This window comes from Mus caroli, unplaced genomic scaffold (genome assembly GCF_978045245.1).
Source record: "Mus caroli unplaced genomic scaffold, Mus_caroli_1 scaffold_2, whole genome shotgun sequence".
In the NCBI taxonomy this organism is placed as follows: domain Eukaryota; kingdom Metazoa; phylum Chordata; class Mammalia; order Rodentia; family Muridae; genus Mus; species Mus caroli.
The window spans coordinates 86,815,618-86,830,045 of NW_028227257.1; the positions used below are offsets into that span (position 1 = coordinate 86,815,618).

The following is a 14,428-nucleotide window of genomic DNA, read 5'->3' on the forward strand; positions in this document are numbered from 1 at the left end:
TCGTTCTACCCTGCTGTCTTCCCCATCCAATCACCTCAATGTTGTGAGTGAGGAATGTGTTCATCTTTGCATCCTGAACACTCATCTAGGCTTGGAGGACATGATTAGAAAATGTAGACACGAAGAATGTGTTCCTGGAACACTGCTGGTACGAGTGGTTTCTGCATTGCCAATGCATTGTGGCAGACAAAAGCACACAGTAAACTACAGAGTAAAAAGCAGGGTAAACTAAGCCATGTATTCTATCCTAAGTGTTCATGCACAATGTCATGTAAATTCAACATCATTCCACGAGGAAATAGATACTATCATGGTTCCATTCTTAAAGATGAGGAAATGGCTGCTGACAGAAATGTTTTCATGTCATAGAGCTCGTCAGTAGCAAGGCTTCTGCGCCAGTTAAACACTGCAACAAAGTTCTATAGTTCTGAACACAGTGAGAGTCTGGAGAAGTACTTCTAAGGTGAACTAACCAAGTTGGAAACTATTTCAAAACTCATGCTTCCTACCTCTACGTAGGGGACAATTGTAGTAGGGCCTGGGTTAGCGGATACGAGTCTTCTGCTCTCCAGCATTTTGAATGGTGCAAGAAGACGCTGTTGCAGGCACTGGATGTTATGTCCCCTGCCCTCACAGAGCCTTCGGTGTGGTTGAAACAGAGGCTCAAAAGGGAAAGAGCAAATCATGGGAATAAAAATGGTCTATTTGGATGAGTAGCAGAAGTAGAATTCAGGTAAACCAGGATGCTGGGGATGCTGGAGAGGAGACGGGATTTCATATAGACCGTGTGCTGAGACCCTAGACATGTGATAACCCACTGCACAAGATCAGTCCTGGCTCCCCTCCCCTCGAGTCGCGGATGCCCAGGACTGTGCATTCCCTCTTTTGTGCCAAGTAGCACCATCTAGAAAGCTAGCAGCAGTGTCACAAGGCTATGAGAGAGAAACTGAGGCACAGGAGGTGTAAGGACTTTGTCCAAGTTATACAGCTGCTAAGAAGGAGAATCTGGACGCAGTTGAAGCCTCTTGGTTCCCAAGCTTGCGGCAATGGCGCTGCCTCCCACTGGCAGTGTGTCCGACTCTGATGGATCTGTAGCTCATATGTGCTTCCTGCGCTCATCTCAGTCTCTGGAGTTCCAGGAAGCAGCTGGCCAGATTTCAGGCCGGTGAGCACCTTTCCATCTGCCCCCCATGTGCTGCCTTCCCCCGTACCCCAGCCCTTTTTGGGCTGCAGGCGGGTAGTGTGGGAATGACAGTCCTTCCCAGCAAACTGTCCCTTTCCTTCTTCCCTGCCCTGACCACCCACTTCCTAAAGGCACCAGCAAGGAAATCTGTCACCTGGCCAGAGACAGCTCCTTCTCCTGGTAGCACCTTGAAATCAGTCCAGTGCCTTCAGGCTGCCTCGGGTTACATTTCAGGGCACCCATCCACTGAGGCTGGCTTTGCATGTCTCAGGACCTTATTCTGTCCAAGCTGTGCAGGCATCCAAGTACGTTGGCATTCTCCAGCCTCCTCCCACAGCAGAGACCTTGTTTTGTTGTTTTAATCATTTTTCCTTCTGCATCTGTGGGATAGTAACCTTTGCAAATTTGTGTGCCCACTTTGTCTCGGAGTTGGATATGTGGTGTGTTTTGTATGTACTTTCTACAGTCACAGTTCTTAAAGGCTGACTCTTGTTTATTGGCCCAGAATTGATAAAAAGGATCAAGAATTTTTAAGGACTATTGTTTTAGTGAAGAGGTAGCTATATTGCCCACTGGCATCCCTTCCCCATGCTGAAGTCCCACCTGCTGAGTGTGTGTGTGTGTGTGTGTGTGTGTGTGTGTGTGTGTGTGTGTAGAGGAATGTGGGAGGGGCTGGAATTACTGCCTGGGCGGTTTGAGTTCCATCACTCCCGGGCTAGATCACATTGAACACAATTTGTGATCTCTACCCCAAGCTTCTATCACCTGTGATGAGAACAACCCTGTCTAGGGGTTAGAGTTTCAAATGAGCTAATGGATGTGAGACCCTGTGCTGCATGGCACTCAGGGGCCACTCACTGAGCCTTGCCTTGGTCCATACATTAGGTGATCTTAAACATCCTTCATTTCAAATGATGTTTTTCAAATGGACCGTAAGGCTCATAATGTCCGGGCATGTCGGTTGGGATGGTAATGGCAGAGGGCAGCTAAGCAGCCCTGGAAGAGTGCCTGTGACTTAAGAAAAAGGCTACCTGTTGACTTAGCAGTTCCATAGAAGTCAGGACCAGATGAACAATGAGGTTTGAAGCAGAAAACACAAAGGGTTCCTAGGAAGGTAGCAAGATTCTAGGGTATGGATAAAACATCCAGCCACTGTCCTCAGACTGCAGCTTAGGGTCAGTGTGACGTCATGGCTCTCTCGGCTGTGAATTCCGGTGATGGCCTTCTCTGGCCAGATAAGCTTTAATATACTGATCTTATTAGGGCTGCAGAAATCCTGTTCGGACTCCCCGAGTCCCCATCCCATGTGTAGCCCATGTGTTTGTGTACATTTCCTGGCCCACACTGTCACATCTGGCAGACAGCTGTTGTCACATATGTGGTGATGGGTGTCTATCAGTGGCATAGATAAGATTGATAGGGAATCCAGAGACTAAAGGGTTATAGGGAGTTGAGGGGCAGCCAGAATGACAGCTGGGGCTTTCCACATTGTCCTTGTCATTGTGAAAGTTTTGCTTCTGGGCTGTTAACTTGCTAACATACAGTTGTGGGTCTAGTTAATGACACCAATTGTATACTTAAAAGCCATTTAGAATGGAAATGTTACATATATTTTAGCATAGTTTGGTTTTTTTTTTTTTAAATAATGTAACCAGAACCATTGTGTTCTTCGTATGTATAGTATATGTGTGTGCACATGTAGTTGGGGTGGGGGGTGGGTGGGATGAGGTACACATGCCTATTTTACATACAGAAGCCAGAGGAGGGTGTTGGTCTGCGTTTTTATCTCCACTCAGCCTGGGCTCTTCTGTTAAGCTATCCTGGGTAGCTAGCAAGCCCTAGGAACCGTCTTCACCGTCTTCCGTTCCCATAGCGCTGGGGTTATAGATGTGTGTGAGCACACCCTGCTTGTTTACATAGGTTCTAAGAATGCCTCTGTGCTTGCTGAGTGAGCATGCTTACCTACCAAGCCATCTCCCCAGGCCCTGCTGCATTCTTAAAATGGGTGGCTTGTAGAGAATGTGAATTTTATTTGAAGGAAGCTCTTAAAATATTTAAGGTTATTTTAATTATAGCTTCCTATCTGTCATTAGCACAGAAGAATTTTCACTTAACACTGTTATATTTGAATCAGGTTACTTTTTTTCTCTTACTTTTAAAACTTTATTTTGACCAAATTTCTAATTTATGGAGAGATTTTGAGACTGGCCCAGCAAATTCATGTTTACACCCACTCACCTTTGCAGAGCCTGGCTCCACTGTGAAGGAATGGCGGCTAGTTACACAGTTTTATCTTTTTGGTTTCTCTATTTCTCTGTTTTAAAGGCCCCTGTGTTTGCTCTTTATTGGTCTCCTGCAGTCTGAAGCTTTTGCTGTCCCATGGCGTACTGAGAGTATGCCTCATTTCTGTGACAGATTCATTTGTTCGTATTCTGTGGTTTTGGGGGTGGCTGTTGTTGTGGCAGTGGCGGCTGCTGCTGTTGTCTTTTCTGAGACTGCCTATTAAATGGATGCTGGACTGACTGCCCTGGTTTCTGTCCTATTTTTTCTATCTCTTAAATTAAAAACCTCACCCTTAAACACACACACACACACACACACACACACACACACACACACACACACACGTCTCATGGCTTTTAACATCCTAGAGTTCTTTCCAATCTTTGACAGATAATTTAAAATAAAAACCACTTTTTCATGGCCGAACCCCTTTTCTCCCTGGGGATATCGTTTGTTGCTTTAACTTGGATCTGTGTGCCCATTGTCTGTCTGCTCTGAGCTTTGTCTGCTCCTTTGGTTTGTGCCACTTCTGCTAAAGACGTTCTTGAACTGTCTGTGAGTCTAGAATCTGTACATGATTAAAAGAAGAGACGCTAAAAGCTGATCTGTAGGTCTTTGTGGACCCAAGTGCTGCCTGGGGGCTTCCCTGGGGGCTTCCCTGGGAGCTAGAGATGCCCACATAGCCACATGACTGGGACTGGAGTAGGGAAGGCAGCCACAGGGCTCCTCACTCAACATCCATGCTTTATCCTAGTTTGCCTCCTGTGCCTCTGTCCCTGACTGGAGATTCCATTTCTACAGAGAAATGACCTGCTGGGTTGGAGAGAGGAGAGTTGTGAGCTGGAGTCTGACATCCTGACACAGCCCTTTAAGTAGACCTCTGCCCTCAACACTGCTCCTCCTGGCAGGGTCAAGTGGGCATGTCTTCTCCTGCCTCTGGCCCTCTCAGGCCTCTGGCCCTCTCAGGCCCTCTCAGGCCCTCTCAGGCCCTCCCAGCCTCTCCACTCTCCTGCCGACTCCCTACTGCTATGAATTCCCATTCTCTGCAGTCATCAGCTGCCACCTCAGTGGTTTGGGGAGGAAATGGAGGTAGGTGTGTGTTTTAAATCCATCCTGTAGAAACATCTTCTCAGCTCATGTACTCTGTGCCCTTCTCAGTGGTGTCAGACGGTGAGGAGGGGGCACTTGTAAGAATGGCTGATCTCTTTCTGGTGTTGGGCAAAGCCACCAACCTGCTGCTTCTCCTTCCTTGACCCTTGTCCTCCTGTCCTCTTGCAGAAGTGGGCTAGTGTGAGCAACCCGCTCTTCCTGCCACTGATCCCACCTCAGTCCCAAGGCTTCACTGCCATCGTCCTCACCTACGACCGCGTGGAGAGCCTCTTCCGGGTCATCACCGAGGTGTCCAAGGTGCCCAGTCTGTCCAAGCTGCTGGTGGTCTGGAATAATCAGAATAAAAACCCTCCGGAAGGTAAGGAGAATGAAGAGGTGTAGTGTCAGAAGGAGCCATCTAGGGCTTCCCTGCACCCCTAAGCTGCACTGACTTGGGGTGGACCCATGCTCCCACCCTCTGCCAACAACACTGCCAGGGCAAGGCAATGTGACCCTGCCGTTTGGAGTCATCTCACCAGAAGTGTTCTAGGGTGGCCCAGTGAACTCTGAGCCCTGGCATAGATGGAGCCACAGTGTTTGAGAGCTTAAGAGTCAAGGGGATCAAAGGCTATCCGCCTTGGGAAAACAGGTCTCAGCTTCCCTCTGCCGTCCCAGCAGATTTGTTTACATGAAAACTCAGTTTACAGGGCATTAGTTTTCTGCTCCCTTATCTCTCTTCTGATATTGAGCCCTCCTTCAAGGAAACAAAAAGCGATAGCCTAGCCGCTGTTCTGATTAGGTCAGCTCCACAGCCCCTGTAGCCTTGCAGCCTAAAATGGGTTCTCACAGGAGCTGGCTGGATGCTCCAGCACTTGTCCCCTGCCTTGGCCACCCCTGTCATCTGCTGCAGCGACTAGGGTGAGGCCTGTTTTATTAATTGGATTTGCTTTTAATTTGGAACGCACAAGAGTTCGTCCTACCTGCATTTAGCATCTCGTTCAGCCTGTCTATTACTGACCCTAATTCCAGGGACTTCAAAGCCCCTGCCATTTAGTGCCTATTAAAGCCAGGAAGTTTCTGATGGATTAGAGCAAGGAATGAGTTTGAAGTCTGTAATGTGCACTGCTGTCACCGATAAGGTCTAGTTTATTGCCTGACAGCAGTATCTGTGCTTTTGATGGCTGGTCCCCTTTAACTGGTTACACTGAAGTCAGGATGGCCAACTCTGGAAGCCACAATGGTGAGTTAGTGCCCAGGCTGTGAGAGAACAGCAGTTCTCTCTCTGTGAGGCAACTCAGAATTCGCCAGAGAAAATTCTTGTGTCTCCCAGCACATGCTTAAAAAAGTACTTCGTGGCATGTTTATTCTCTGAAAGAGTCACATGCACTCTTTTAGATTTGAAGAGCCATCATTTGAGTAAAATAGGTTTTTAATTTTTTAAACTTTGTTTATTATATGTGTTAGGATGATGTGTATGTACACAGATACATGTATGTGTGTCATAGCATGGATGTGGAGATCTGAGCACAACTTTATTATTTATTTGCATGTGTGTGTGTGTGTGTGTGTGTGTGTGTGTGCATACCATGGCATGTGTGTGGAGGTCAGAGCACAATGGTAAGACTGGAAGCTCAAGCTCAAGTGCTTATAGGCTGAGTGGCAGCCCTTCCACTGACAGACCTTCCCACCACCTCCCACCATCTTCACAAGAGTGTCTAGGACCAAACTTAAAAGGTGGTTATGTTGTTCAGAGGGGCCCTTTACTTGCTGAGCTGTCTCCCAGACCTTGTAACTAGCTCTTTTTCAATAAAAGCCCTACGTTATGCCCCCAAGCATTTGATAGATATTTATGCCGTTTTTTTTTTTTGTATTTTTTTTTGGTTTTTTTTGCTTGTTATAATGTGACCAGTTTTCAGAATTTCTGATTGGCTGATCCTTTAAAAGAAAGGAAAGCTGGGTATGGTGGAACACACCTAAAACCCCATCCTCAGTGATGAAGAAGAAGACGATGACGGTGCTGGTAATGGTGGTTATAATGATGTTGGTGCTGATGGTGTGGTGCTGATGGTGGTGATGATGGAGGAGGAAAGGGGGAGGGGAAAGGAAGATATTGACATAATCTAAGATTGAAAGATAAGGGTGCTTATGGAAGGAAACCATAAAAGAAAATTTAAACGATCCATGGAGGACAGGAATTGGAGAGACCATCTCTGGGACTCCTGGCTTCATGAGTTATAGCTGCCTGAAAGAAGTGAACTGAGGTCCAAGTCCTGCATTACTAATAGCTCCTTCACTCAGAGAGGGTAAACAGGCTTTACTCTGCACTCATGCACATGAAATTGCTCCTGTCGTTATGGCCACCATCTTAGAGGATAGCCACCCAGCCAATCCTCAGTCCTGCCCACAAGGCCAAGTACAGGCTCTGCTGGCAGGTGGTGGAGATGCTGGTGACTGATTGGATCTTTCCACTGGCCAAATATGTACTGAGCTACCACTCCATGCCCCATAAGCACGCCGGGTTGTCAAGTCAAGAAATAAAATAGAACATAAGCCTGCCAAAAGGGCTTCTCCTTGGAGCCACTTGGAGGGGCGTAGGTCTGAGTCACTTCTCTGGGAGCAGGTATGAGAGGAGAGACTGTTTGCTTCCAGCCTCTGCACTGGGGAATGAAAGGCAGAGCAAAGCCCCGAGTTTGAAGCAGGGTAGCCCTATTAATTTTTGGTAGACCTTACTAAAATATCGTGGTTAATATGACCATGAGTTTAGTTTAGCTTTTCAAACACTTTGGCTCTAAGGAGGAAAGTGTCTGAGGAGGCCTAGGTTGTGGTGTGTATCAGCTGGGCTGGCTGGCTGTTGAGGAGACCGTGGCCTCGTCTAGCCATTGATGTGTTTGTTCAGTTGTAACTGGGGCTGTCAGCTGTGGTCTTTCTGTCAGTGCAGGCTTCAGAGTGTTCAACTACATGTTAAAGACAAAGCAGACAAGCATAGGCTGTGAATAGTAGAGGTGAAAGTGGTGCTTTGTGCTTTCTCTACATTGCTAAGAAAAATATTGTGCTTAGCATGGCTGTGGCTGGGTGGATTAACGAAGGCGCAATCTACTCATTCCCCATTTCTTTTCTTTCTTTCTCTCTTTTTTTCCTTTTCCCAACCCAACCAAATACTTTCAACTTTAGGTTACAGTTAAGTCTAAATTGCTGGGTTTAAAGTTTAAGTAAATATGTAGACTAAGTAATAGAAATTTAGTGAGCTTTCATCACATCATTTTCAAGGTGTGTCAGGGAAAAAAAGCCACCACCTTCCTTCCTCTGGGGACTTGAGGGATAGAGAGGGCATTTGCCTGGCCATATACACTGTGTATGTCATTCAACCTTTAGGGTTTGTTTATTATTATTATTATTTGATAACCTTTTTTGAAAAAAAAAGATTTTTATACAATGTGTTTTGATCGTGTCTTTCTCCTTCCCTAACTCCTCACAGATCACCCATCCAAATTTATGTTCTTTTTCTCTATCTCTCTCTTTAAAATAAAAATAAATAAATACACAGCAACAACAAAAGAAACACACACAACAACAAAAGCAGAGATCAAGATAAAAAAGCAAAAGGCCAATAAGACAAAAAATGCCCCCCAAAATAAAATGGGACATAAGGGCTACAGAAATACCACTGAGTTCATATAGTGTTGGCCAGCAGCTTGTGGGCATGGGGCCTGCCCTGAGTGTAGCTGATATACCCAGTAGGAGTCCATTGGAGAAAACTGGTTTGTTTTTTCTTTTACCAGTGGGTATCACTTGCAGTAGCTTCTTGGTTAGGAGTGGGAGCCCATGGGCTTGAACCCGTGCAGGCCCTGTGCGTGCTGTCATCGTCTCTGATTGACATGTACATCAGTCCTGCTGTACCTGGAAGGTGCTTTCCCTGCAGTCACCTGTCACCTCTGTCTCTTACCGTCTTTCTGCCTCCTCTTCCACACGGATCCCAGAGCCTTGAGAGGAGGGCTCTGAAGTCATCCCACTGAGGACTTTCCCTCCCTGCACACTGTCCAGTTGTTGGTCTCCGCATCAGTTCCCGACTGCTACATGAAGCTCCTCTGATGAGAGCCGGGTGAGGCACTGACCTATCAGTAGACTAGCATGTCATTTGGAGTCAGCTTATTGCTGTTCCTTTAGCAGCCTGTGACTTACCCACTTCAGGTTCTTAGCCACCTCAGCAATGTCAAACATGGATCTGTCTCTTGGGCGGGCCTTAAATCCAACTAGATGCTGGCTGGCTCCTCCCATAGCATCTGTACCACTGCCGTGCCAGTATGTTTTGCAGGCAGGTCACTGTTGTGGGCTGCAGGGTTTGTGGCTGGGTGATAATGATGATGGCCTTTCTCCTAGCAGGCAGGGGACCTTCCAGTACCATGAACACTGTACTCAGTAGGGGTAAAGCTTCTAGATAGACACCAGCTCAGAAATATCTGCGATAACTGACCAAGCAAGTAGAAAACATGGAGAATAAAAACTTAAGATATTTAAGAAAGAATTTGAAGAAGACACCAGAAAATGGAAAGATCTCCCACACTCGTAGATTAATAGGAAAAAATAGTGTCTGAGTTACTTTTTTATTGCTGTGAAGAGACACCATGACCAAGACAACTGATAAATGAAAAGCATTTAACTTAGCGCTCATGGTTTCAGAGGGTTAGAATTCATGCCTATGATGGCAGGGAGCACGGCAGCAGCCACTGCCCTAGAGCCGTAGCTGAGAGCTTACATGGCAAGACAACCAGAATGCTGTGGGCTTTCTCACAGACCACTCCCAGCTGACACGCCTTCCTCAACAAGGCTACCCGTTTGAATCCTTCCCAAACCGCTCTACCAACTGGAGACCAAGAGTTCAAACATAGCAACCTGTGGGAGCCACTACCACCAAAATCAATCTACAGATTCAAGGCAGTTACATCAAAATTCCAACATGATTCTTCTCAGAAATTCAACTGTTAGTCTTAATTTCCATTTTGAATTAACATCAGGGTGTGCCCCCAATTTATAATGTGACTATTATAGTGCTTAAGGGGTCTATCTGTACATGTCAGAATGGCTAGCTCAGAGGGAGCAGCGAGGAAGAGGGACAATAACTCCCTTAGTTATCCTTAGCTCTAGGACTGGGGACATCTGGTCTTAGGGAACCACTGTATGAAAGAGCCCTCCTGCAGTGGCTGGTTCAGGGTTAGCTTCAGCCAAACCTAACACTGCATACCTTTGCTACCTCTCCTGATGCTTAGTGTAGGCAAAACCCTCAGTGTACTTACAGAACCCGTGACTCTTGGGTTCTCTCTCTTCTTCGGGCTGGAGTAGAGCTCATTCGGTGGAATTACCAGGACACCATGCTCCACTTTTCTTTTCTTTTCCTTTCTTTTTTTAAAATTATTTATTTTATGTATATAAGTACATTGTAGCTGTCTTCAGACACTCCAGAAGAGGGCGTCTGATCACTCTACAGAGGGTTGTGAGCCTCCATGTGGTTGCTGGGAATTGAACTCAGGACCTCTGGAAGAGCAGTCAGTGTTCCTAACCACTGAGCTATCTCTCCAGCCCCACGCTCCACTTTTTGTTCTTCATAAACTTGGGGGGCTTCCCTATGAATAATGTTATGTTCTTCCTGTTAATATCGTATTAATAGGTGACATTTCTGTTCTGCCTGCTACAGTCATGAGATTAGGCACTACACACAAGGCTTTGCTATGCTGTTCCATTTAGCCTTTAAGGGAATAAGGAAAGGGGCCCCAGTGCAGGCTCAGCCATGGAGTAGACGTGGGAACTTCTCACTCTGATGCCTCAGCAGGAACATCCCCTTATCTGTCTGTCTGTCTGACCTTCCAGTTACCCACAGAGAATCAGAGTTCACGGGGCTTCTCAAGAACCCTTCTGTGAGGATGATGGTGCCATGTGCTCTTGAGTCCTATTACCCGATCCACTCATGTCCTAGGATGGGGAGTGTGGGGACTGTGTAACTCATGTCCTAGGATGGGGACTGTGTAACTCATGTCCTAGGATGGGGACTTATTTAGTGGTCACTGGTGTCTTCTCCATAAGGAAGCTACTCTCATCATCATCTTACAAAAATAAGAAAAATGAAGCTCAGGTTGGTAATTTGCCTAAGTCACAAAGTTGCATATGGCAGAGGCAGCGTGAGCTTGGGTCATTGGATCTGAAGCCTGGGATTATGTAGACGATTTAGATCCAAGTCAGACTGAGAGAAAGACAGATGTGAACTGCTTTGGAAGTTCTGGTTTCTCTCCTGTGTGCCCCAAGGTTCTGTTCCGCCTCATCTGCCCACCCTAATGTTTTCTAAATGCAGCCTTTCTAGGATTAAAACCACACGCAGGTTGCCTGTGTACAGGGCTCTGCTCCTACCCTCCAGCCTCTCTGCCCCATCAAGAGGACCAAAGCCTGAGGCTAGGACTGTGCTTTTCCAGAACAAGTGAAGAGAAGGCAGAATTCTCTTCAGCATGGCCTGGGGTGGCACTGGCCCATACACCATTTAAGCAGAGAACCCTTTCGGTCAAAGCTGTGTCAGCTCCCCAGGTTCCACATGGAGCAGGGGAAAGTGACTGTGTAGAGGAGCCACAGCTCACTCTGGCCTCCATCTGTGCTCCATATCATCCTCCTTGGCTTTCATCACTCTCTAAAACTCCCCCATCAAAGACTTTACAGGGGCAAGTTAGCTCTTTATGGACATCGTCTCCAGTGACTCTTTGGATATATATAGGTAAAGAATGTGGAAATGCCTGTGGGGTGAACAAGCTATACACACTCCCCAAGTGAAAGTCCAGATTCCACGCAGCGCTGAGGTGTGTTTCCACTTAACTGTAGCAGTGAGCCACTTTCCTGTTCAGGAGGAAAACGGAGCTGTTTGTTGCCTTGTGGAATTAACAGGGCCAAAGTTCCATGTCTTCAGTTTCATTAGTGTGTGAGGTGCCTTCTGCTCTGTGGCAGGCATTCTCCCTACCTACAAGTGGGCACAGTGAGCCAGGCGCATAATCCCAGCACTGAAGCAGCTGGGGCAGGAACATCACCGGTTTGAGGCCAAATTTGGTGCCATGGAGACCCAGTTATTACCAGTGTGTGAGTCGGGCACCCGGAGCCTCCCTGGGGTCTTTGAGGAGTTAAGAGGGTGAGATCATCCTTGCCTGTCTCTGCTTTCTCACACTGAACCCACATAAGGTACCATCTCCGATCTGCCAGCTAAGGGCATGCGTACATGTTTTACAGTTTCCTGTTTTCACATATAACATTGTGCATAGTGTGTATGTATGTATTCGTATAAATAAATAAATAAATACATACATACATACATACATACATACGTAGATTCCATAAATTAAACTCCTTGGAGATTCTTGATAGTTTTAAGAATATAAGACAATTCTGAGGCCAGACGTTTGAGAGCCTTTTGGTCTAGCTAAAGCTAAATAACCTTTTTTTGTTGTAGGTGTTTGTTCAGGTTTTATGGGGATCTGAGATTTGATAGCTATATGACAGGGGCTTTGTTTGCCTTAAGTAGGGAATCTGATGCAAATAAGAGTCAGGATAGTTTTTGGCCCTTTAGATGTGTATCCCATGTTTAGAGAACATGAATTCTCACACTGCAGAGGATTATAGCTAGGGTCATATTTGGTATTTGTTACTCAATAGACTTAAATATTAGCTTTTGTTTCTTACTCAATACTACAGGACAAACTGCTTCAACCTCTCAGAGTTGTGTAGACTCTGCTCTGACAGTAGTGTCTGCTTCTGACGCATAGAAGGTCATCAGATATATCGGATAATGCCACATCTCTGAGGAATCTAGATTATTCCTACTGAGCAATAGTGTCCTCGCTGTGCTGAGCAATAGTGTCCCCACTGTGCTGACTCCTGAGAAGAAGGGATTCCCTTCAATATCTCACAGAGGGCTGTCAAGATGGTTCAGTGGGGAGAAGCCTGTGAGCACACACCAGACAACCAGTTTAGTTCTTGAATCCTATGCATTCAGTGTGATGTGCACACATGCACATACATACACATACACTAAATACATCAGAAAACTAAGAGGCTTTAAAAAAAAAACTCGTAGAAAAGGCAGAACTCCCATTTACATGCCTACTATACATTTACCCCTATATCCTTACTGATAATGTGCTGAAAATGAAAATAAAATAAACTGTTGTCATCCTTTAAAAGACAGTGAGTCCAGAAGTCATTTAGGGGGTAGGGGGTCAGCCCTTTTGTAAACACAGTTATTTTGAAGTTGGCTACTTTATGCTCTGTGACACAAACATATTTAAAATTGGAAGTGCTTTCCTTAATTGTAGACCTCTCTATTACACAGGCCCCTCCTGAGACCCGAGGGCACCCCAGCAATGTGTTACATGTTTGTATTGCTCTGTTCTGTTGTGTTCTGCAGAGGTTAGGTACTCAGCCTCTGGTCAAACCAGCTTTCCCTCTTTGTCTGTCCTCCTGTCTTGCATCTTCAGTTTGGTGTCTCAGGAGTGGCTGAGACTAGATCTTCCCAAGATTGCCATCTTGATAAGGACATCAGTGGGAGCAGCAGGCTTAACTGTCCTGGTGTCACATAACACGTGCTGTGTGAAGAGCCTGGGGTCAGCGGACATCGGTACCATACTGACCAACAAGCATTGGCTTTGTGCTTTACTAAATGCTATGTTTAGAATAGTGAGTTTATGGTTGAGTCCCTCCAGCCATTTCACAACAACGTGGGGTTGGAACAAGGAGAGTCAAATTATTTTTCACTATACTAGAAAATCCCACATAATCAGACCTAGAAATCTGATACTTGCTCTATAAATTGGTTATGCTGAGAAACCAAACCTGGTGAGTCAGGGGAAGAGGGTAGAGTGTTAAGTTAGGAAGGCAGCATTCAGTCAGGGATGGGCTATTGGGTAAGTTCCACCCACCACTGGCTGGCTGTGGTTATACAGGGATGGCAGGCAGCCTCAGGCAGGAGCTGAGTCTCCTAGCAGACCTTCAGGCCAGTTTTGAGTTGGGGTCACTGGTAGAAAAGCAGTTGGCAGCATATCCGCCAGAGGAGGTAAAGTTCAGGTAGGAAAGCCAAGGTCCTGAGACTGGCAATCTGGACTTTCTGTCCTTGTGTCCTTGTTGGGAGCTGGAAACAGTTGAGAATTGGCAGTGCCATAAAGGTTTGTAGAGGATAGTGCCTTGGTGAGACCCTCCCCTCGTACAACTGGTCCCTCTGCATGTCAGAGTCCCTGGTGGAAGCTTCCTCTTGGATGTGATAGGACAAGATGCGCTGACCCCTCACAGACCTAGGTGAGTGGTAAAGACCTCTTTTTATTCTTCTTCCAGAATCTCTGTGGCCCAAAATCCGAGTTCCCCTGAAGGTTGTGAGGACTGCAGAAAACAAGCTAAGTAATCGTTTCTTCCCTTACGACGAAATTGAGACAGAGGCCGTGCTGGCCATCGATGACGACATCATCATGCTGACCTCTGACGAGCTGCAGTTTGGTTATGAGGTGAGGCTCTTTTCAGCATTCTCTACAGCTGTGGTTGTCAAAGTATCCGTCATGTGCCTAGAGTGGGCTGTGAAGGTATCTTTTAAGTCCTGGGGACCGCCAGTTCTCCAATGACAGCTCTACCATCTTGAGAACTCCCAGTGAGAGTCCCAGAAGATATTTTCTGAAGTCTGTGTGTAGCATTGAACAGTCTAATGGATATTTCCAGGCAACACAGTCTGCCCTGGCTGGTGGGCTCCACAGTAGTGAGAGCATGAGTCAGTCAGACATGGCAGCGCTGGCAAGTGCTGGGAAGGCGCCCTCCAATGGATGGCCTGCGCTCTGAGCTCTACATGGACAGACTGGCCGCCTGTCTCTG

At 46.5% G+C, this 14,428-nt stretch overlaps 1 protein-coding gene across 1 annotated transcript in view; it reads left to right on the forward strand.

Annotated features, from left to right (window-relative positions):
- Window positions 1-14,428, forward strand: part of Ext2 (exostosin glycosyltransferase 2) — a 127,323-nt gene that overhangs the window by 78,717 nt on the left and 34,178 nt on the right. Inside the window, exons 9-10 of the mRNA XM_021184765.2 lie at window positions 4,745-4,934; window positions 13,904-14,070. Of these exons, the coding sequence (XP_021040424.1) occupies window positions 4,745-4,934; window positions 13,904-14,070 (357 nt within the window). The remainder of the gene's footprint in view (window positions 1-4,744; window positions 4,935-13,903; window positions 14,071-14,428) is intronic.